Source organism: Mixophyes fleayi, chromosome 2 (assembly GCF_038048845.1).
Source record: "Mixophyes fleayi isolate aMixFle1 chromosome 2, aMixFle1.hap1, whole genome shotgun sequence".
In the NCBI taxonomy this organism is placed as follows: domain Eukaryota; kingdom Metazoa; phylum Chordata; class Amphibia; order Anura; family Limnodynastidae; genus Mixophyes; species Mixophyes fleayi.
Genome location: NC_134403.1, coordinates 359899315 through 359925106, shown reverse-complemented (window position 1 = coordinate 359925106; position 25792 = coordinate 359899315). Strand labels below are relative to the sequence as shown.

General features: G+C 41.0%; 1 protein-coding gene across 1 annotated transcript in view; it reads right to left on the bottom strand.

Moving 5' to 3' along the window:
- DYRK1A (dual specificity tyrosine phosphorylation regulated kinase 1A) overlaps positions 1 to 25418 on the bottom strand; it is a 57593-nt gene extending 32175 nt beyond the window's left edge. The window contains exons 1-2 of the mRNA XM_075197245.1: positions 24987 to 25418; positions 4645 to 4716 (exon numbers count right to left, since the gene is read on the bottom strand). Of these exons, the coding sequence (XP_075053346.1) occupies positions 4645 to 4654 (10 nt within the window). The 5' untranslated portion in view covers positions 4655 to 4716; positions 24987 to 25418. The remainder of the gene's footprint in view (positions 1 to 4644; positions 4717 to 24986) is intronic.
- Between the last annotated feature and the right edge of the window lie 374 nt (positions 25419 to 25792).

Genomic DNA, 25792 nt, shown 5'->3' with positions numbered 1-25792 from the left:
TCTGCCTCACGGCACTGGGGTCACGAGTTCGATTTCCAACCATGGCCTTATCTGTGTGGAGTTTGTAAGTTCTCCCTGTGTTTGCTTAGGTTTCCTCCAGGTGCTCTGGTTTCCTCTCATACTCCAAAAACATACTAGTAGGTTAATTGGCTTCAATCAAACTGACCCTACTATCGCTCACCGCCTGTGTGTTAGTAAATTTTGACTGTAAGCTCCAATGGGGCAGGGACTGATGTGAGGGAGTCCTCTGTACAGCGCTACAGAATTAGTATTGCTATATAAATAGCTGATGATGAAAGAAGAGTATATCCAAATTAATCAATGGAAAGATTAGATAAACCTAGTTCTAAAAACAACAGCATCGCCCATTACCCCCTCCTTTTGGAGAGTACTTTAACATGAGACCCCAGGAATCGGGATCCAGTATGGACCTCTAGAGCTACAGGCTCTCCTCCCAATGTTCCTCCAGATTCCCGTGACATACCTCAGGGATTATAACAGTAGCTGTACTATAATAGGCTATTATAGAATAGCACATTATAGCCAGTCGCGTATAACAAGAGATCCAGAACCTATTAGATCTGTCATATGCTCCAAGCGTTATATCTTAAAGCCAAGAATGAGTGCTATAGGTCATTGCTCAATAATGCCTTCAAGGCATTCTTAAAATAACCAAGGGATGGGCAAAATGTAGGTGGAGAATCCTCTGGTTCATGGCCATGGCTATATTTAAAATAAAAAAATAAATCATAAATATATAACAAGCAAAAAGTATGTACAAGTAGATTATAAGAGGTATAACATGGCAGGTACATAACAAGTCTAATGCATTATGTTCCAACAGCCAACACAATGCCCCTTTTATATATTAGTTTATTGGTGCTTAATTCCTAGAAGTCAATGAACACATCCAGAAGGTGCATTAGGTAAACACAAGTGGAAGACCAAGTTAGGCAAATAATGTAGACTTTTGATTGAACGCGACAACACTAATCCTGCCCCCGGGTAGAAATTTACAAGAAACACAATGTATTTTTTCTACAGCAAGACTACATAGCAGTCACTCACACTCTGCCTGCTACGGTGGACCAGCACCTCCCCCTATCATGTCAACTAGACGCAGAGGAATGAAGGAGAGCATAATGGACTTATTTGGTTAAGTAAAAACATTTCATTTATTTCACGTATATCATTCAGCTCTGTCATACATAGCCTTTAATATATATTGATTTTAAATGTTGGCTTTAATAGCCCTTTAATAATCAACTCTGGCAGTGGCGAAAACAAGTTGATTCCAACTAGGCCCAAGATGGGCATTCGGACAATTAGAAGTGGGAGTTGCAAATATAGACTCATAACAGAGAGAGTACTTTGTGCAACCTTACACATCATTCATATTAGTGGTCAGCTCCATTGCATCAACAGTTCAGTTTGACAGGTAATCATTGTTCATCACATCTGGACTTCTCATTGTCCAATACTGGTCGGTCTTCACACATGTACCGTTCACTTCTATCAAATGCAAAGTATACCCCCAGGAACCACAAGTTTCAAAAATTGACATACACTTGTTGGGTCAGCAGTTTGTAATTTTTATATTATATGAGCAATTCCCATGCTAAATATAAAGCATCTGATTATACTCAACTTTCATCTCCTGCGGTTCTGAAATGGGCAGGGACAGAAGAAACTGTAGCGAATCAGCTCATCGCAGCAGCACAGATTATTTCAGGATACGACTGTGCCAATCTGGAAGGAGTAGCAGCCTAGTAAACAGTGATGTGATGGTCCCATCATACGGATGTACCTCTGAAGGACATGACGTTGATACATCCTACTAGTTTTATTACCAAGTCGTCTTTTGCATTCTATATACAGCTTACGGGCCTCTGATAACCTAGCTAAAGGCAGATCTGTGGGAACACAGACTAATGCTACTTCTTGGCAGTCACTGTAGCTCTTACACAGTGCTAATATTGACACAGCAATAACCAAACAACATAATAGCAAAACAAGACCCACTGTCACAACCTCATCTGCTGGTCACACAGACCCATGGTGACGTACGTCTATGCAGTCATTCTGCCTGATCTGCTTCAGTCTGATGCTCGGCTATCAAACAGGACATGTTCATAGATGAAGCCTGGCCAGGCGCGCACGTAGCTGCGGCCGGCTAATTTGGTGGCTTTCTTTGGTCGGGTTTTGTCCAGTGCTTGCTGCCTGCTCATATCGAGAATATACCATGTGCCTCATGGCCGAGATGTTATCAGTTCCTAGTGAACAGATTGCTGGAATATTGGGTTCAACCAACAAAACAGCCGTCTACTAGGTGAGGACTATGGGCACATGTTAAAGACTTTCAGTGGTCCAAAAAAAAAAAAAAAAGTAGCGGAATATTAAAGTGGAATTTTAAAAAGGTGCCAGATTTTTTTCTAAATGCCTTCAGAATTTATTTTCCCACGACACAGATATCAGATGAGCATTTTGTTAATATAAACACTTAATAAATGGAAATCTCCAGCAGCTACATGGCATACAGTGCTCCCAAATCCAAATTTGCCAGTGATAATGGAAATTAAATTATATGGGTGACAGATGTAGGGGGTTTGTGGGAGACTGTCAGACACACATTCAGATGTACACACAGCCAAGGAACATTAACCTGTTATATATAGTATTGTAGAAACTGAGGTTAAGACATTGCAAAAACACAGAGCAAATACCTGGACCATGACAAACATCAAATCAATCAATCACTATAAGACATCTTTCACGCTATAGAACTCCATCATAAAAACACTGCGCAGATTACTACACTTTACAATGCTGATTATATCGCCATGTTTGATACATTATATTTGGAATAATTGAGCAGAACAATGTAACAAAAACCTTTGACCCCCCAGGCCTGAAAGCCTCTGAATCCCTTACAGACGCGTTTCACAAAGTTCGGCTACCAATAAAGTTTTAGTGGCAACAAACATTATCATAATAGTATTTCCCAAAAAGCAAAAACATCTTACTCCAAGCTTGTCGCAGTTATTAAAGAAAATTCAGCATAAAAGCTTAAGAGCTAGAGAATCACATTGTATCAATAATGTCATAGATTAACCGGGCATACTTAATGCTAAAGAATACAGAATAATCTGAAGATACACCTGCAAATAGCTTCACTGACGAAATATACAGAACAAGGGTCAGGAATTTAGAATATTAACCACTTCGATCAGCAATCGGCAATATGGCTGCACATTACCTTTGGGTTGTGTAAATACATCAGTAATGTAATATGATCCACAAACAGCTGACTGGTCAGACTGGTGAGAGGACAGCACTAACCAACAACCATGGACTAACCCGGTACACAGGACTCTGGGACATTACACTGGTCAGGAGGGCTGCACGATATCAACCTGAGCTACTAGACATTGCACAAACTTAGGTTCTTATTAGTGTTTTGGAGTTTTGTTGCCAATTTTGTTTTAGAAAAACCCTTGAAATAGGCTAGTAATACACAGGTTTTATTGCCAACATTTGTAATCTGCCATCAAAACTCACACAGATCTTGTATAAAAAGCACTGCTCGTGCACACAAACTAGAGCCTGGATAATGAATGGAAGAGAAGAGTGCATGCTGGGCCCAAAGCTGTCACTGTTTGTGCTCTGATCACCAGGGTGAATGAAGCGGAGACAGTAACATCCTTGTGCAACAGCACTAACACTAATCTCTGCTGCAGGTCACTGAGGGTCGCGGAGGACTTGACCAAAATTCTTTCATCGTCTCTAATTATGCAACTATAGTTGAATAAGTGTCAACATTATCATTTTTCTGACTTTTTCCAATAAATGCAATATGTAAAATACCAGCAGGTTTTTATAAAAGGAAAATATAACACTAATTTGTCACAATAGCTCTTTTCCAGCCTAAGATTTATAGCATTTGTATCCCAGCTGTAAAAGCGTTGCACCTTTTCAGGCCATAGATTATAATGACCACCTAAAATGCTGCGGACCAGAGTATACTCACATATAACAGTGGAGAGCGTTTATATCGAGCGCTGGGACGCTTGTCAGAGGTGTAACATGGGCGCCGTCAACGCCACATTTAAAGCAGTGTGTGCAATAACTCCGTACTGAAATCATTAATTTCTAGGTGTAACACTGAAAGGACATCAAACGACTGCTTAAAATCGCTGAAGTGGTTTGTTAAAACGCTGACTGTTTTGAAGAAGTGTCCAAAGTACTCAATAAAACGCTCAGCGTTTGAAATCTCCTGTATGTGAGCAGACCCAGGCATTTAAGCGCACATTGCAAGCCGTGAGCTGTAAGAGAGCTTATCTAGCCGTGAGTTAAAATGTTTTCAAATTTAGGCATGAGCGCCTCTGTAGTTGAAAAAGCAGTAGCGTGATAAGCATCCGTGTCCTATTGATAGTGACACTTTGAACTAAACAAATGTATGAAACGATACACATTTCTGATTTGCCTTCAACCATTAAGCACAGACATGTTTTCTGACTGTTTGACATCATGAAGAGGCGGAGCCTGTTCTTTGAGTACGTATGGAGCAGACAAGCGCAATCCTTGCTTATTACCTACAGCTAAGCACTCTCGGAGGTATACATTGAATGTATAAATTGGGTTTACCTGTATGCATCGTCTTCTTTCCAGTCTCATATCCTGTGAATGGAGGGGAGAGTCCAGCAGCAAACCGCAACACTGAAAAAGGGAACAGTATATTAGGGACATTATATTCATCTGCACACTGCAATTACAGAGATCATTCCTTTCTAGGGACAAATAAAACACGGTTTGATTCGTTTACCTACAACGACATTATGTCTTCGTGCAAGTATGGGTGCCAAACAATAGAATGTACTTTCCATGAACTGGATAAACATACAAATCATTTTGCTTTGTCAATTTCAATTTGTTTGAATCATACAGTTCACAGAACTGGATGGGGCTGCCCAACGGCTGAAACTGTCCTCTTGGCTCCCACGTAGGATACAGTTAATTCTACGGTTATGATCCAGAGACCATCCGTTACCAACACTTTATAGCTTCCTAGCCTATACATAATGTCAGTACCACTTTAAGCCACAGTAAGCAAGAACAACTGTGAAAATCCAAAGTCACTCTTTCACATAGGAAGCATTAAAATAAAATGCACCCGCTCAGCTTTAAACAGACTTTCTACTACATCGCAACATGAGATCCTGCAGAAACCTCATCCCATACCTCTTAACCAGTGGTGCAAAAGGGTCACACATGCCTAAAAATGTGGTAAAATCACTGATCATGCTAGAGTGTTTGCCAATCTGTATAGAACGTGTTACCTAGAAGACCGCTCACTGATCACTTGGACCGGTGAAGCTTTAGGCTTCTGTGCATTGTCCCCCTTCTGCATTTCATCGCAGAGTGTTGCCCACTCTAAACAGCTTCTGAACTATGTCTCTAAAAGGAAGGTGGGATAAGTAGAATTCTCAGAAGTGATGTCTACAGGGAATCGGGTGTACTGGACAATTCGTTTATAAATTAGAATGCACTACTGAGCATACTGGGATTTTTTTAGTTAGAACAATCCTAGACAAGTGGCGCCACTGCTGAAGGAAGAAAATCCCTTAACCATTCTGAACGATGTAACCCATCACTTCACTAGGAAACAATACCTCATCAATACATGTCAGGCATGAAAGTCGTCACAGGTACCTAGTAAACGGATAGTGTCAGGGATATTACCCAATAATAGGCTGCCTCCACTATGTGTAGGTGGTAGGTCCACTATATCGAATACTGTATATATAAATACACTGGGTGGACTGGTGGATTCACACACAGGGATATGGACAGTGATGTCACAGCAGCTCAAATGAAGGCTTTCTCAGATCTGTGACCTGTGTAAGATCCTAAAGATGTAGGAGTGGTTTCAGAAGTCTGATGGATTGTGGCAGTAATCTTGTAGTGGATGTCAGATTAACACAGAACAATGTATTTTACCTTCATGGGTTAAATATAAAATTCTCAATTTAGGGGTTTCTTTAATCAGTATACCCTCTCTCAGTGCTGGAAAATCTGACCTAGATTTAGGAAACACTCAAAGTGTGGGTGCCAGGATGTGGATCACCAAGAATAGGTGGAATTGACTCATGGTATATCAATAGCACATTCCCAACTAAAACAATTGCACAAAGCAACAAGCAAGCAGCCAAAAGGAAACCCTATCACTATACACACAACATATAAAAGACAGCGCGGCATTATTGTACAAGCTTCATATACCGAGAGAGCATCAGTTTTATACAAGCACTGAATACCAAGACAGCGTCATCACAATACAAGCAACATATACAAAGACACCACCAATACACACAGCATATACCAAAAGACTGCAATCACTATAAAAGTCACATGTTAGGAAAGTACCATTACTATACAAGCAACATATAGGCTATACCAAGAAAGAGTAAGTAGCATACAAGTAGCATATAGCAGGAGTACACCATATAAGTTATAGCAAGAGAGAGTAATCATTATACAACTAGCATATAGCAGGTGTACACCATATAAGTTATAGCAAGAGAGAGTTATCATTATATAACTAGCATATAGCAGGAGTACACCATATAAGTTATAGCAAGAGAGAGTAATCATTATGCAACTAGCATATAGCAGGAGTACACCATATAAGTTATAGCAAGAGAGAGTAATCATTATACAACTAGCATATAGCAGGAGTACACCATATAAGTTATAGCAAGAGAGAGTAATCATTATATAACTAGCATATAACAGGAGTACACCATATAAGTTATAGCAAGAGAGAGTAATCATTATACAACTAGCATATAGCAGGAGTACACCATATAAGTTATAGCAAGAGAGAGTAATCATTATACAACTAGCATATAACAGGAGTACACCATATAAGTTATAGCAAGAGAGAGTAATCATTATACAACTAGCATATAACACTGCTATATACAAGCAACATATCCAACTGCAATATGATGGAATCACGTACAACACCTGAACTGCCCACATTCTTTGCACATATTGTATAAAATATAGAATTACTACATAATTACAGTATTATTCACATACAGATTATTTTAAGCTAGATAACAATTGAATATGCATTAAAGCACATGTAAATAAACAAGGTAACCTCCATATATATCTGAATACACACCTCCATTAACTAAAATGACCCAGAGAATGTGTATTGTGTGGCAATGACAATTAAAGGGTTCCTTAATACGGCTCAGCTAAAAATAGAAAATTAAAATGGTACAATAACACCTGGATGGTCGAAATGGACACAGACGGTCACTCGGGATCATGTACAACAACAGGACTGTAGGGAGCCCAGGAACACTCATTGAAAGATAAATGTACATATATGCGTTTTCCAACCTGAACGATACTGTAAGCTCTCAAGAGCAGGACCCTCTCTGTCTCACGCACCTTCTCCGTCACTCCCACACATACTTGTCCTGTCTTTAGGGACGATGACTTTTTAGTAGGACTGTCCAGAGCCGCAGTTTTGTGGCACTTTACAAACACTGAGGATATAAACCTGATTCTTTGTGATCCAGAACAACCCACACATGGTAATATTGGGCAATATGTTGTTTCAACCAACCAAACTGGCAGACGGCAATGCTACAGGGGAATGGGGGTCTATAAACCCTAACAATAAACAGGGTTTGTACCTTCTTGCCATTTCCAAATTTGTGACCTACATTACATCTTCTATAAAAACAGTAAGCCATGGGCACAGAGTAAGATCTATCATTCAAGGGTCACTTATTATCTGGATGATCACAGATAGAAAATGCCAAAGATGAAGAGTTTTACATACAAAGCAATACCTGGGGCTAGATTTACTAAACTGCGGGTTTGAAAAAGTGGAGATGTTGCCTATAGCAACCAATCAGATTCTAGCTGTCATTTGTTTAGTACATTCTACAACATGACAGCTAGAATCTGATTGGTTGCTATAGGCAACATCTCTACTTTTTCAAACCCGCAGTTTAGTAAATATGCCCCCTGGAGTATGGATTCTGAGGGGAGTGACATTCACCCACTTTAACTTAAACAATCACATGTCCGATCTGGAAAATCTGTTTTTCTAGTCATGCCTGATTAATTTTGGAAATCACTATGGTGGGGTGCTCAGCCTCACTTACGACTTTTAACTTTGTTAAAAATTAAAAAGTACTATTATTCTTCCATCTCCATCACAAACAGCTTATCGTAAAGCCAATAGCAATAATGCTTGTTATAGATCAAAACGTTGACATAATGAAACACAACATGTCAGTTGTTTGCTTGAAAATTGCAAATAATGGTTAAGTTTAGGTGTCTGAATCTACCAATCCATACACAGCGTTTCAGTTAGACTGCAAGTTAAGTATTCTGCAAACCTTACACTTGCCTGGCGTCACTCTTTGATTCATAAATATCAGAATGATTCCACCATCCTCTGCAATTTTAGCCATCAATGCCCTCACCAATGCAGAACTTTGAACCAAGAACTAAAATCCCCAAATGCTTTTGCACCATTAAACTGCAACTTCCACGGTGTTTGTCTATTCCAAATACTTTACCCTTTTATCTACTTCACAGGGGATCATACGTAAACGATACGTGATACGAGTATACTGTGGCCAAGGTATCTACTGAAAGCCAGGTTGTGCCGTGTACACTGTCCACATAACTGACAGTGATGAAATACACAGCATGGATATAATAGTGAGAAAATGATGCAGCCACCATTTTCTTGCAGTCCATTCCATGCCACCATACACAGCACATCAATAATTCCCCCCTAGCGGTATCTGTCAGCAGAATCATCACTATGCATTCCATTGTAAACAAAACATGAGAATGTCACTCCTGTGGACAAACCCTAATAGATGTATTACTTCCTTTCACACTTTCTGATATAAATAATTTACAAACAAATTTAAACAGAATGGGACCAAGGACAGAACCACTTGTTGGTGGCTATCGCCAAGAATGACACCATTGACCACAACAGTACGTAGCCTACCCTTCACATTGTCACTTATTAGATTATTTATTTTAATTTTATTAATTATAAAAGGGTGACATTGTATAAAACGTATTTATAAGCTTTCTGTAGAACACAATCTTTGCTACATTTCCTACTTACATGTTCTGAATCTAGGCAGAAAAAAATAGCTAAGTTAGAGTGGATAAAAGGAGGGGAAAAAAACAAAGCACAGGGCTAAAACAAAAGTGCTAAAAAGAGACATCCGATGGTCACTAACAGCCCCCGTTATTCTGACATCCACCATGCTTCTCCTGGGGTGTGAAAACAAGACATGTAAGCGATTATCTGAAGGGTGATGTAATGAAGCATTTGTGTGTACATAAGAAAATACCGGGGAATTTAGAAGACTGTGATGCAAATCAATGAGCCGTCGTCATTGCAAGCAGACATACATAGTATTGTCCACAGTAGCAGATACGTGTGTGTTGTGTTTACCAAGCTCATGGGATTTGCCCCAGCACTGATCTAAAGCAGGAATACAACACGACATGCTGATCACATTATCCTCAGATCTACATATATATCTATGCAGTAGACCTCAGCATAAAGTCACATAATAAATATATACCATACAGAGACCAGTATAAATTGTACCATTTGTAACTCAAACCTATAAAAGAGAGATTCACTCCCAGTTTTGCTGTTTGATGTCTACATGCCAGGACAAGAGTCATATTCTGTGACAAGCACTTTGTCACCAGAACGATGCACTCGGTTACATTTATATCAAAACTATATATCCCAACTACCAGCTAAAAGGTGAAGTAGACCACTTCTGGTTCCCTCATACTGGATGAATGCTCGCTGTAACGTTGGACAGGTACCACAGGAATTGTAACAAAAGAAACATAGAAGTATCACATCACAACTATTTTTTGCAGTGTTCTGAAATTCAAAGTATAGCGTATTTCACAGCAAATGTCCATGTTCTATGGAACAGGAAGACCCACCATGGAGCTGATAAAGTTATTAATGTTTGTAGCATGTAGGCATTTAGAACTCTGCAGTTGTCCAACCAGAAAACAGCTGTGTCCTAGTGACACATTGCTGTGAATGGGAAACACTGTTTCCCTGATACACCAGTACATTGCAGCTGTGACACCACAGTTCCCCATGCAGTGATATTTGTCACTAGGGGAACACAACACGCACCCCCCAGTTAGTATCAGTGACTCTGTCCAAACTTAAACAGCTCTGTCAGTTCCTAAAAAGACTCAGACAAGACAGCGTTTGTCCAGACAGGACCTGTATTAGGATCATCTGATGCTCCTCATCTAGGACAAACAGCGCTGGTGGGGCCACTATCGTACATGGGACATCGTAGTTCCTTACTCTGGCCTGGAACGTCCAGGAAACTCATGGATTACTGACAGAACCCCTGTGGTTAAATGTATCAAGCTGCGAGTTTCCAGCGGGTTTGAAAAGTGGAGATGTTGCTTACGGCACAGTAGTTGTCATTTTGTAGAATGTACTAAATAAATGAGAAGTAGAATCTGATTGGTTGCTATAGGTAACATTTCCACTTTTCAAACCTGCTTGAAACTTGCAGCTTGATACATTTACCCCCTGAACTCCCAAGGTAGTAGGCAATTCTCCCTACGACGTATCATACGCAAAACCTCCCGAGCGGTCAGAGGCGGGATGATGCGATTTGTGGCATCATACACTTTGCCCCGACAACTTGATGAACCAAGTTGTAGAATCAAGCTCCACTCACTACCACTATGCACACCTTCTCCTGGAAGGACGTATGCCATATATCTGTTAGAGGTAAAACTTACACTTGAGCTACAGTTACCACTTCATATTTCCAGCAATGTTCTGCATGTACAACCAGGTCACAATAAACTCATGAGACGTATAAATATTTAGTAGTAAAACAGATTTTAAACTGGAGTCTACACTGAACCAAACTTTACTTCCTGGGGGGGGGGGGGAAATCACAAAAAACTTTACATGGAACTTTGCAAAATTATTATTTTTAACAATAGTGGATGTGGTGTATACAGTACATATATAAAACATATACAGCGAGTACAAGTAGTACAAGAAGCACTGTTCACCTGAACACAAGACGCTATAAATATGAGCCTAAAACAAATACAGCCTCTCAATCTAGCATTTGCCCTCATTATTCACTTCAACAGCAGCAAATACAGAACAGAAGAACAGAAACACCCTGAAAAAAAGGTTACAATAAAGCAGAATTAGGCATCCTCTGGCTCTCCAGCCGTTATGGAGCTACAAGTCCCAGCATGACTTGCCAGCCTCAGACTCCTAATCCCTGATGAGACTTGTAGTTCCGCAGAAGTCGGGAGCCACAGGTCTGCTATAATGCATAGATCTATAAACATACACAGCAGGGGGATGGAGAAAATAGAGAGTCCCACAGATTTGCTGGTGCAGCGAATGACTGCATCCCGAGGATGAACAGTGTATGAATCATCACTTGTCTCCCTCCAATAGGTGACCTATATAAGAGATGTAACACTTCAAATGCTCAGGCAGATCCCAGTCCAACAGTGACACAGCATTAAAGGGACTGGAGAGCTGAAAACAAATGATGTTCTTTTATTTAACAGTACATTATTACGGTCACTAAATATTTAGACCATTCCCACGCCATAGCTTAGACCTCCTACATAAAGGTGTTCATTTTAACTGTTTAACATCTTTTCTTAAATTGCTTATTAAGCGGACAGTCCGAAATATAACGTAAGAGAATAGACCCGCGCACACGTTTTCTACAAGCGCCAGTTGCCGTATTGCCTGCAGCGTTTGCGATGGTTACGGTTCGGTGCTATATACTGCGGTTCTATGGGAGCGCTCCTGAAGTACTTACTACACTATGCTGTAGGCAGGTCTTACATGCACTTTCACACAGGTGTTTCTCAATGTCCATGTGTACGACTTCTGTACTGAACCAATACTAGCTGAAGGCGTTGGAAGAGCTAGTAAGAATGGGGGTACTGCTCTGCACAAACATACCATAGAACCCAAAATACAAGAAAAAGAAAACTGCGTCTTGTACCATTCACATAACCATCACCAAGCTAGCCAGAAATTAACAAACAACAATCTCCACCTCCTCCTGAAGTAGCCGCCCAAGAGGTGTCTACAGCACCGGGAACCCTGCAGTAGATTCTTTAAAGGTATATAATAATTCTACGTGGCTAGTTGTGTGTGTGTGTGTGACCACCTGCCTTCATTAACCCCTGAGGAGTCGATGATATAGCTTCCCTCCACAGTGTTCTCCCCAGCAACTAATTCCCAGGAGCCCCACCCGGCTGTATTTACTTGCCACACGGGTCTTGGAGCCCAATAGAATCCTATTACAATAGAATACACCTTTGTTTCTTCTATTAGAACAGACACTATGTGAGCACTCAGCCAGCAGTGTATGTTAGACCACTGACCACCAGTCTGACCAGTCCTGGCAGGTGTGGGCAATAACCGCCAACATTTTACAATATTATTACAAAGTATTACAACTACCCCACGCGGCTGCTTCTTAATGCCAGAAAATGTGACCTGCATTAGCCTAGAAACATGCTCATTCCACTAATATACAACAACATGGTAAGACTGCGCAAACACCAAGATCCTGGTAGCCACAGAGACAAACTTTGTGGGACCTCCAGCTTACTGAACACGGGACGCACAGAAAACACAACGGTCTACAGCTAAATTATACAAAGGCATAAAAGCTCGACCAACTGAAGTCAGTGTATCTGGGGGGATTTATTCTAACCTGGCAAATAAGAGATAGTTAATAATGTTTTCAGCACAAATATTTAATTACCTCGCTATGGTAAAGAGGCATTAAAAATGATTTTAAGATCAGTGAGGAAAAAAAAAGAACAAAAAAAGGGTGTTCCCCACTAAAATTCCTCTCTCTATCTTTCCGAGCTACAAAATGTTCCCCTGTTGCTACAAATTGTTCACATGTACTGAGTGATATGAAAGCGGTGTATGTTTCCATGGCAACATAAGATCAGGATGCCACTGGAACATACGCGCTATATACACGTATCAAACAATAGCTAAACTTCCCAACACCATCGTCCTGCAGCTATATTCCATGAAATGTACGATTTCAAATACAAAACACCCCGCTTCTCAGAATACAGTTATTACAGAGGACTGTCTAGTCCCTTTTTTGGAGACCAAAACCTCAGTATTCCAGCATTAGCGCAGCGTTCTGCTCCAATAACCCAAAGCAATGTATTTTCTGCTTATATGTGTGCGCCTGCCTGTATATAAATGGACGACCCTTCTTAGATGAAGCATTGCACAAAACAAACCTAAAAGTAATATAATATACAGTAAAGGTGCCCATACATAGGCACATCCGGTCTCTCACCCCGAGTGTCTGGATCTATGTCAAATTTGTCCACACGACGTGGTGAAATAAGACAGAATCCCAAGAAGTACAACTAGTGCCAGCAGACAGCCAGTCAACGGTTCAGGAGCTTGTCAGTATGAAAGATACGTAACCGTAGGGCGTTATCACGAGATATATTTACTATGTCAGTCTTCTGGTATCTGTAGTCGATGGCAGGACGTGCAATGCCAAACATATCAACTTGTGAGGATATGGAAACGCTTACATATAGATTTGGAATTGTTACCAGAGATCGTTTCACATTAACTTCTTATTTATGCCCTTGAAAAGGACATTGTAGTGAACGGTTAGTCTGAAAACAATATTAGGTTAGCAGGGACACGCTGTTTTACTCAAATTTTGTATAATTTTTTTTTCAAATAAATAAATGTGAGCACTGATCTATTGACGACTACGGGTGATACTTCACTCAGCTCGGCGGAGGTCGCATAAGTTATAGTGGCGTGGTAAATAAGGGATAATTTCCCTTTAAAACACAACAATAAAAAATAAACTATACCTAAAATGTCAAAAGGTGCCAAATTCAAATGGCCAAGTAATATTAAGGTGTGAAAAAGTTTTCGCTTTTTATTTTCCTTCTTCTCTTTTGAAAGTGAGGTGCGGTACTCTCTTCCCCCAATCCTCTTACATCCCTGGGACCAAAGGCACCGACAGGGGAAAGGGTCTTCAGATTTCTGGGGGTGAGGAGGGTTCCTAGACCATGAGACCCATAAGAGCTTCACCTCAAGAGTGGGATCCTAAGCTTCCCTAAAAATCCTCAGAACGGGCGGGAGCTCGGAGCAACTAGAACCCCACAGATGTCCGGGAAGAGACCCCTATACCCCAACAATCTGTGAAACAAAACAAAATAAACAAGACAAAAAAAGTTGCAAGTCTGTAACACAAAAATAAAACAGTTGCCCATAGTGTAACCAGACTTTCAACCAGCGTAATAAAAATTCTTCTGCTCACCCAGCCAAGATGCCAAGGCAGAGAAAAAAGCAATTTGTGGCGCAAATTTTCAGTATCAGCGGCCCAGTGACTGGGCTATTGTCGGCCCAGTTGCTTTCTATAGCTCTCAATGGGTAGAGCTGGTTCTTACATTTGTTTCACTAGCTGCAGTCGCACTGGAACTATAGGAGAAGCGTTGTGGTGTTAATATAGTCTGGAAATCAACCTAAGTGACAGACGAGGTAACTGAGGATAACTGAGGAGTTCGTGGTTACGCAGACTAAAGTAAAGAAAACTCTTCACCGAGATGTACAAACATTTTATTCTATTAACAGCAAGAATTAGATGCAATTATAGGAAATATAATAATATAAGAACTGTAAATAAAAGTTCAACTTCAAACTGTTTAAGGAAAAACTTAATAAATAAGATGCGGTCATTTCACCCCATTGTCACATCTGTGGCCAATTTGGTGACACACAAAGACAAAGCGTCCTGTCACTATGTACAGGCCAAATGGACCCCAAAGACACAATGGAGGGACGTTTATCAAAACTGCCTCTAAAAGTAACTGTGCCTCTTCACGCTTCTCCATAACCTCTGATGGACAATCTGTGTTTTGCACAATTTGGTACACAGACTACGTTGATGATGACGATGTGTAAAAACAGACATGTTCCCCATAACAACCAGAATACAAGTCATATTTGTACTGCAGTTTAGAGAATGAAAGGAAAGGTGTATACAGAACATTCTGCAATAATTAGACCCATTTGATAAACTAAGAAAGACTTTAAAAGCTGTAAGTCCAATGTAAATTTAAAGCAGGGTATATACCAACCTAAGTTAGCTACAGCAATATAACATAAGATATAATTTTTTTCTATAGATAACCATTTGTTCAAAAAGCTATATGTAAATTCTCTTATCTTACGTGCAATAATTTTCTATAGCGGTTTCAGTAACTTATCATATTTCATTGGGTCATAAAAAAAAAATGGCAGTGTGATCTTAGTGTATACACATTTTACCATATGCCTTCTTGATGAAGTAGAACAAAGCTTCCCAACCGGTTACTTCAACAGACCCAAAAGGCCACAGTTTGAAGTTACTAGTAGGACAAATTGAAAATCAGACCTTAATCCTTCAGTCTGAACCTGACCACAACACTCTTCTGCTACATTATCTACAGGACTCTATAGATCATTAAAGTTATACTTTTTATGTAGTACATTTGAGACTAAGGTATGCTAATGTCTGGTCCCCTATGAAGTGCACTGATGGATAAGGGTACTAGACACCCTAAGGTAAGGTTACTAGATTCGTAAAAATAAATCTGAGGACTTCATCCACAACCGCTATAGGGGGCACAGCAACGTCCGCACATTTTCAATTTTTAGATCCATGTGTCAATTAAATGTGGTGCACAAGTTTGCCCCTGAAATGTGGTCAGCATGTCATTCCAGCAAAGACCATGGGGGGTATTCAATTGTTGCCGTTAACGCTCTCAAACGAGCGCTCTAAAAATATTAGCGTTAATAAGGTAATTACTCGCGAAATTCAGCGAGTAAACTACCATATTAACGGTATTTACGCGCATATTACCGTATAAACTGTAATATTTTTCGAGCGCTCGGTTTTTTTTGTTTTACCGCGTTAAAAGCAACAATTGAATACCCCCCATGTGTCCTATGGTGCAGCAAAGAAATAGATCCCAACATGCGTGGTTTATGAACTTATTACAGCATTACCAGCCCAACACTACACAGATGCTTCCATTGCCAACCATACAAGGCAGAGATAACTCCCACTGCCAACCATATATTACACAACCATTCATTAACGGCAGAGGTACCAGCATTGCCAGTTATATTACACAGAACCTACAGACAGTGGAAGTACCAGCGCTGGGAGAATTGTGCGCAGCCATGAGTAATTGTAACTCACATTAAGTTATCTGGCTCCAGGGGATAACCCCTCAAACAGAAACTGTCCCAGAAACAGGGTCGCTTGGACAGCTTACTATAAAGTAACAGTGAGTGATAGGACATTTCAGGGGCCTTGTGTGTGGCCCAGATTCCTTTCACATCAAAGCTCTATAAAAAGTGTCTGCACTTAGCTAAAACCACAGGATGACCCACGACTGAGGACTTTATATAATACTAGAAAATGCGTCTTCTAGCATTTCCTTGTGTATATGTCTTATCCAATGCATGCGATCTGCACAGGGATAAAAGGTCTTCACTCTTTGCTGCGTCCAAGCAGCCACAATCATCACTTCACACTTAACTCAACTATGCAGAGGAACAAGCCCATCTCAGGATCACTTTTTAAATGTAGTTATTATAGTTTATTTTATTTAGACAGCACAGTAGCCTGACCAATCTGCATTTTTCGATAAAAGTACACTAATCGCTATAATCACAGTTCTCCAGGGTGTCAATCCCCGGAGGACGCACAGGAACAGAGTCTACACAGTTACACTGGATGAGAACAGTCAGAAATCTGCTTTGTGCTGTAATGAAGGGAAACTAAGTAACTCTTGTTGATGATATAAATATATGGCTACAAGATACAAAAGGGAGAGCTATGCATTTAGCAAAAGTTGCAGGAGGGCGCTTACAAGCCAATACACTAAAGTCATACAATTGTATGTTTAAATCATTTCGAAGACATAAGAGAAATTTTAAACACATGAAATTAAACTGATGCAGGTAAATGCTGCATAAAAACCTGATCTCCAACTAACAAATAACAAACCTAGCGACAAAAAATAAAAAAAATAAAATAAAATCCAATATTCTTGATGCAGCCGAAATGTGGAAATTCCCATTGATTAAAAGAAACGATCAGCCTGTCAAAATGTAAATATACGTGTAAATCTTATCACTCATGAACTTGGGAAAGTTTTAGAGTAATCTGATCAATCTAAATTTATTAAATCAAATCATGTACAAGACAGGTTAGATCTAGCACAGAGAAGTCCACAAACGAACCGTGTGAAGAAAACTTCATGGACATGAAACATTTCATCAATTAGTAAGCCCCTCTCCTAGTAATACCAGGGTCCTAGAATCTACACATCCCCACCAGCTCTTGTTATTGTTGCTTTTCCTGGCGCAACAGCCTGGAGAAGTTTGAAAGTCCATCGTTCGCAGGTCTCCAGGTTCTTAATCCTAGAGAAACAACTATGACAGCAGGTCCTGAACTGCCTGAGGTTTATTGAGAAAGTGTTTTCCTTAAATGAACTTATATTTCCATAATTAAGCAAGTTAGTCCGCTGTACTGCAAAATAACTGGTAATGCAGTCAGGCCCCAGACTCTGCGTAGGGACATACCCGCTTTTCACTTTCAAGTTAAACTCTCTATATGTTCATATTTTAATAGCGACTGGACATCAAATGATTACTTTTTAAATGAAACAACTCTTCTCCCCCAGACTAGCATAAACCTCATATCCAGGACCCATATAGTGCTAGTGGTTCTCAGCCCTACCTCAGTTAGTGGTCAGTTCTCCAGAGATCTACACCCATGAGCACTTAATAATAATATAGTATAATTATACTGTATCATCAGAATAAACACAGCAACAGTACAAAGGTATAGGGAACGCAGATTTGAATGGCTGCCGGGTGCCTATAGCAGTCCTTCACAGTCCTTTAAAGTGCAGTCCTTCTTTAAAGTTTTAACAAAACTAAAGCGATGTAAGATCATGGATACAGCCAATATGGAACTTTTGTAACATTAATGTATAAAAGAAATATTGGGTTTCCTAGAATAATCAAAGTGGCAGTAACCAGATATAGCTATTTACATCAAGTTAACGTACTTAGCAGGCACTAACACCGAACATTAAAAATTATTATGAACAGCTTACACAAGTCCAACAAAACATTTTTAGGAGTTAACCAAAATATCGACACAACAGGTCGTTGATTATTTTTGTATAGTCGCGGCCATCGTTAAGATATTCACGGTGTGGAATTATTTTAACCATTAACAGAAAGAGAAATATTTTCAGCTGTCTCCTACAGACTAGGTACTGCCCAGAGATCTATGCGTGGAGGCTACAGGTGCACTTCAAAGAGGACTTATCGACCCCCAGGAAAATTACACTTCTTTAAAAAAACAAAACAAATATAATTAATCCGCATCCTTCCCCAAAAAAAGCCCTCTGCCTCTGGGAGTATAGACACCACACCAGGTCTTATTTGAAAATAAGTTTTGCAACCATATAATATAACAATGAACTAGATGAGGTTTTGAATGTAACCTGATTGACATGAAGGGGTACGGCTCTACCGGGTATATTACAGTCTATCTCCTCTCCTGGGTCAGACAAGATTTCCCACCGACATAGCGCAGTAAGGCGCCCCATTCGGAGCGGACAGATGCTTACATGGATATTGCATAAACTTCTATAGGTTATACAAATATATCCAACATGGCGCCCTCCAGGATTCGCACCCTGAAAAAGGCACTGGAAAAGGTTTTTAATCGTCTTATAATATATGTTAGTAAATGTGAAGGGCAAGGAGCACTTTAGTTACACACCAAAACCTACACACTAGTGTGAGGTGCCCTCAATCGCACTGAGTTGTGAGCATGTTTAAATGTCTTGCACAAAGAGATAGTAATCCTCAATTTAGTAATGCAATTTCCCAAAGTTTGTGTGAGTTCATCTGCTATAAAAGCATCCACAAAACCAAGGCAACAATAGGCATTGCTATAGCTACAGCAAGGAAAAAAAACTTACAGTAGTAATCTATTTATGTGTGTGGAAGCTGTACTGTCACTATGCATGCTTCCTTTTGTCCTTTTAAGTGTTTAGTTTAACAAATTATTTTGTTGTTAAAGTCTTCAGCTACTCTAGCGGCTTTCATCTCTCTGGGCACTGAGAGGCTGGTATATATATATATATATATATACTACTCACACACCCCAATGTGAGAAGGGTGCGTTCTTAAAGGAGCTGTCAGTTCAGCTTTAGACAACCCCAAATACTTAGTACTTAGATACACCCTCCACCCAAATACATTACTTTTGTATCACAAAAAAAAAAGAAAGTTTCTCATTCAGAAATGTCAATTTCGAAATGCTGGTCAGAGGGAAAATCAGCCCCTGTGTGTTCACATGGAAGACAACATGTAACAGGCATGTGAACTGATGGACTCTCATGTACACTGACCACAACGGAAAACAAAGTAGCTATCAGACATCAAGTTTTGCTTATAAGGGAAGGTGTAAGCATCCTCAAACCCTTATGTTTATATGGGGACAGGAAATGTAATAAGTAACTTTAATTCTTACAGATATCTGGATGATTTCACTCATTAGCTCCCGAATTATACATTATTTTGTTTACCCTGGAAAGTGATAGAAAGGTATTAGCGCCAATGTCATACACACAAACATGATCAGCAACATTGTGCTTCAAATAATGGTGGAAAAAACTTTTATTGAGGAAAATAGAAAATATACACGTCATACGTGCACAAATTAATGTAGAGCCAATCAGTTAGTCTAGAGGGAAATTCAATTCCCACTGACACGATGCCGCGCTAAGTATTTTTACATTAATACAGTAGTCTTAGCACAGATTTCTGCTTGCTGCAAAAGCCAGCGTTGAAATTGCGGTACCAACGGTAATTATGCGCACTATTACCGTAATATCGGTAATAGTACGCAGGCCGCATTACTTTTGACAGTAACGCGCCCAATTGACTTCCACCTAGGAGTCAGCAGGATTCTTTAAAGGGTAACTCCTAGAAAATACAGATTTTCTCCCTCCGCCATGGTCTTAACAGCCTTATTATTGTGCAATCACCTGTGCCCCCATCCGTCCTTATATACCCTCTGCAGCGATGTTTGTGAAGTGAAATAACAGTACAATACAGTACTATTACATATAGCACATAATACTGGAGTAAAGAGATTACAAATATGTCAGAAGAATATCAGCGAAATGATAGCCTGGTACCGGCTGCTCTCTCACGTCGTGACGGCCATTGAATAAGGTACTAGAATAGTGGGGGAACCGTTATTTCTATATCGAGCAACTGTACAGACTACGGAGAGGGAAAAAGTTTTTAATGGGAGTTACCCTTTAAAGAGCCACAGAATATGTCCGTCCATTGGAAATGATGGAAAATGTTAGACACATACACAGCCTGTGGGTTGGCAAAATAATTTAAAATTCAGAAGCCAATAAACCAAAGGAGTCAGGAAAGATGTGAATCCACTAACAATAAAAAAAAGTTAGGTGCCGGCAGTAATTGTATGGTATGTATGAATGTACGACACCAGAAGTACATACATACATTCATTTTCCCAGTTTGTTCCTCTTCTTAATTACTCTGATGTGAAAACATGAGCACGAGGTGCATGTATCAGGTTCATCCATGACTGGATAGTTATATTTCATCATCAGCATGACGAGCCGTGGGTTCATTTACCGTTTGGGCTGTGTGAAGATTTCATGCTCTGATCTTATAATGTGAGTCACTATGAGAGGGCTTTTGAAGAGAGTCCGAAAGCCATTTGTGACTACCCTGAAAGATAAAATGTTGGCCACCACCACTTTATTAAAGCGTAACCTCATCTATTTAACCATCCTTTATTCTGCATGCCTTATCTTGTTGTGAAAGTTGCCAAAGTGCCATCATCATGCATAACCGATGGTGTCCTTTGTGCACTGATTGGACTTACTGCGCACTAAGTAACTGCATTGGTTAGTTCTGTCCAACTATAAAACGTCCACACCTGGGGGTAATTATATCAAGCTGCGGGTTTGAAAAAGTGGAGATGTTGCCTATAGCAACCAATCAGATTCTAGTTATCATTTATTTAGTACCTTCTACAAAATGATAACTAGAATCTGATTGGTTGCTATAGGCAACATCTCCACTTTTTCAAACCCACAGCTTGATACATTTACCCCCTGGATTTGCATACTGGACCTACATTAACCTATTTTGGCAGGAGCTCTTTATCTTTGACTCATTCCTGAAAAGTTTATCCCTGCATCATTGTTGTAGGCCTTATTTGGGGCTTATTAAAATCACTCTAGACGTGGATGGCTCAGAAAATGTTGCACTTGTTAGTGTCCTATAACTAAAGTAAAACCGAAAAACAAAACTAAACAAGTGTTTTGGGGAATGGGCTCCACACTTCCCCTCATCGAAAGCCGTTTGCACAAAAAGGCAGTATAGATGGATATCGTGTACTATTTCAGAAGTATGTGTATGTATTTTCAGGTCACTTTTTTTTTTTTTTTTAACTTGCATATGTAACATTCTAATTAAAGACTCCATAGAGAAGTATAAAAAGCTTCCTAACTGTTCTTGATAGGTAGTGTAAAGCAAACATGCATCTGCTTTTCACACTTATTTTGCCACTTGATAGCACGGTTCTGCTGCAGTTTAAGAAGCTTTTCTTCAGAACAAACGATATATCAGCTCAAACTCCTTACAGCCACATATAGGCTGGAATTTGTTATTATATATGACAATATATATAAACCGAGTAGGTATGAGTTTAATATGCGTTTATGAAGGCGTTCGACCTGCATTTTGTTTTGAAATTAACCCGTAATAGAGGTGAAAATTTTCTTATTCAAACCAAACCCACGTGGAATCGCATTTTAACACTTAACTGCATATCAATGAATTTCCAAAGGCCCTCATTGATGTGAATATAACTTTTCAACTGTGTTGACGCTTTGGGGAAAAAAAAAAGCACTTGTGCGCAAGGCAAATTATACACACATATGTAGAAATATGAATGCAAAGCCTACTACAGTCCTTCTCCTCTTAAATGTAAATTATTTCAAATACTGCACTGACACAGTCTATACACTGTATTGGACAGATCTATAGAATACAATATTACTTCCCAAACTTGGGTTTTCATTTATAAAGTAACAACATAAATAATGCGGCTTATGAGAAAGAAATCTCAAGTCTGCCATTACTACTCAAACACTAACCAGAAAAGTTTTCTTAAAATTGGTCACCAACACAAGTGTTACATTAAAGAATACCATATGAATAGGCCAATATGATACCTGAGAGTTACTACTCTCAGGTATCAGTTATATTCATTTAACTAAGATTAGGCACAAATCTGTACTGCACAAACCCATTGGAGAAAAGATAAAAACAACTTGTAAACAAATCTAGGATAAGCTAAACACAAATAATGACCTACAATACATATAGTAATAAGGAGGAGACACAAAAAAAAAAAAAAAAAAGCTTCAAATGGGTTACACTTGCAACAATGTAAACACAAACATAAATAAGTATATATACATGTTTGCAATACGTTGTCACAAGAGATCTGTGAATATCCCATCTCTCAGCACAGATGCCCACTCACAATAACATCAGCTGTTATGTGATAGATTGATGGCCAGCAAACAACTTACAGCATGTTCTCAAGACACCAGCAAGGCTACTTAGTTCTTGGAACTCAACTCCATTATGGACTTGTATAAAACCCAAAGCCTTCAGTCTTCATAATACCTGGGACTATGCATTAAGTTGGTTCCATTGTGAATGAATATTTCACAGCTTCAGACATGGAGGGCCAGCTACTGAGGACAGGTCTACTGGATCAGTTTGGTTCATTCAACACTTCATGAACAGCAATATCATCTAACAAATGGCCATTTAAACATGGTAACCAGCACTATCAAACAGCACCAAATCCCAGGACTTCAGCAACAGTTCACTGGCATTTATAATACATTCCCTTACATGTTGTTTTAAAAAAGGTGTAAACAAACCCTGACAGATCTGTGACCATGCAAACCGAGCTCAGAGCAAGTGACAGGTGCCTGTGACCACGCAAGCTCTGAATCATACATGTCCCAGCTCAGGGCAAGAGACAGGACCCTGTGACCACGCAAGCCCTGAATCATACATGTCCCAGCTGTGACAGGTCCCTGTGACCACACAAGTCCTGAATCATACATGTTCCAGCTCTGAGCAAGACAGGTCCCTTTGACCATGCAAGCCCTGAATGATACATGGCCCAGCTGTGACAGGTCCCTGTGACCACACATGTCCTGAATCATACATGTCCCAGCTCTGAGCAAGAGACAGGACCCTTTGACCATGCAAGCCCTGAATCATACATGGCCCAGCTGGGAGAAAGTGACAGGTCCCTGTGACCAAACAAGCCCTGAATCATACATGTCCCAGATGGGAGAAAGTGACAGGTCCCTGTGACCACGCAAGCCCTGAATCATACATGTCCCAGCGCAGAGTAAGAGACAGGACCCTGTTACCAAGCAAGCCCTGGATCATACATGTCCCAGCGCAGAGTAAGAGACAGGACCCTGTTACCAAGCAAGCCCTGGATCATACATATAACAGCACATCCTGATTTATACATGTCCCAACCCAGATCAAGTAACTGGTACATGTACCATGCAGGCATTGAATCATGCATGTCCCAGCTCAAAGCAAATGGCATGTTCCTGTAACCATGCAAACATGGAATCATATAGCTCAGAGCAGATGACAGGTCCCTGTGACCATGCAAGCCCTGAATCATACATATCCCAGTGACCATGCAAGCCCTGGATCATACATGTCCCAGCCTAGAGCAGATGACAGGTCCCTGTGACCATGCAAGCCCTGAATCATACATGTCCCAGCTCAAAGCAGATGACAGGTCCCTGTGACCATGCAAGCCCTGAATCATACATATCCCAGTGACCATGCAAGCCCTGGATCATACATGTCCCAGCTCTGAGCAGATGACAGGTCCCTGTGACCATGCAACCACTGAATCATACATGTCCCAGCTCAGAGCAGATGACAGGTCCCTGTGACCATGCAAGCCCTGGATCATACATGTCCCAGCTCAGAGCAGATGACAGGTCCCTGTGACCATGCAACTACTGAATCATACATGTCCCAGCTCAGAGCAGATGACAGGTCCCTGTGACCATGCAAGCCCTGGATCATACATGTCCCAGCTCTAAGCAGATGACAGGTCCCTGTGACCATGCAAGCCCTGGATCATACATGTCCCAGCTCAGAGCAGATGACAGGTCCCTGTGACCATGCAAGCCCTGAATCATACATGTCCCAGCTCAGAGCAGATGACAGGTGGGCCCCAATGACAGCAAAAAAATCCGACAATGATTGCTGCCAGCAGCAGCTTGTACCCTACATGAACACGGTGCTCCTCCCCAGCCCTGCTGCCGATACACCAGATGTACAGCTATACAGATATATACCATCCAGGATACATTACCAGCTCTCTCCCAGCTGTGCAGCGCAGGGCACACGGGGGGCTTAGCCACACCCACAGACTCCTCTATTAACAATAATCATTTCCATGGATCCCCCCCCCCCCCCCCAAAAAAATAATATATATATATATCCTCCTCCCTTCTGTGGAGGAGGCCGGTTGCCTTGGCGGCCACCTTAAACAAATGCAGAGACAAGGAGGCGAAATGTCACCAGAGAATGAGACTCCTCCGTACTGTGGGGGGGAGAGAGAGATTGGGGAGGGGGGCAGCGGAGACCCCCGAGGTATGAGATGTCAGCCCCTTACCCGTGTCCTCCTCTTCTCCCCGCTAGACGCCTCTCCGGTCACATCGGGGGCCTGAGAGCTCCGCCAGTCCCCGCTTCACAGCCTCACCATCCCCGGTGCAGAGAGCGAGGAGATCCCCGAGTCTGCTGCTGCTGCTGGGGGAGGCGGTGGTTCCTCGGGTCCCGGCCGTACAGGATGGATGGATGGATGGAGAGAGAAGGGGGGGGGGATGGAGAGAGGGGGAGTCACAAAATGGCGCGCGTTTCCAAAGCTGCGCAGCCAGCGGCGGAGCAGGGGAGGGGGGTGAGGAAGGGAGGACGACAGGGAAACCACCAACGCCTCTTCACACCGACCGGAGCCCGGCACTGTGACAATAACAATACCACCACCAGCCCCCTTCCTTCTCCTCATCACCACAGTGAGGGGAACACTCGCGCCCCCATCCGCCACATCCCGCCATCCAAACAATCACCACATCACTCCAATGATTTTAGTCATAATTATTTTATTTCAGTCATGGTGTAGGGGAATATGAGTGACATTCTCCTCAGAAAGGATTCGGGCGGGAAGCAAATCGATGATTTATTAAAAATTAAAAAAAAAAAAAACGAACAACAAAATGGCGACGAGATGAGCGTGTTGCTATGGCGACTGTCAATCAGCGCAAAGCCCCCGGATGCGCGCTGACGTCTACAAATCGAGGTGGCGCTGCAGCAGGTCGGCCGTGACGGTGGTGGTGGGTCACATGACAGGAGGAGGGGACTGGCTATTGAGAGAGATTGGGAGAAAAAAAAGCTTAGGAAAAACGTCTGGGGCGTGAGCTCGCA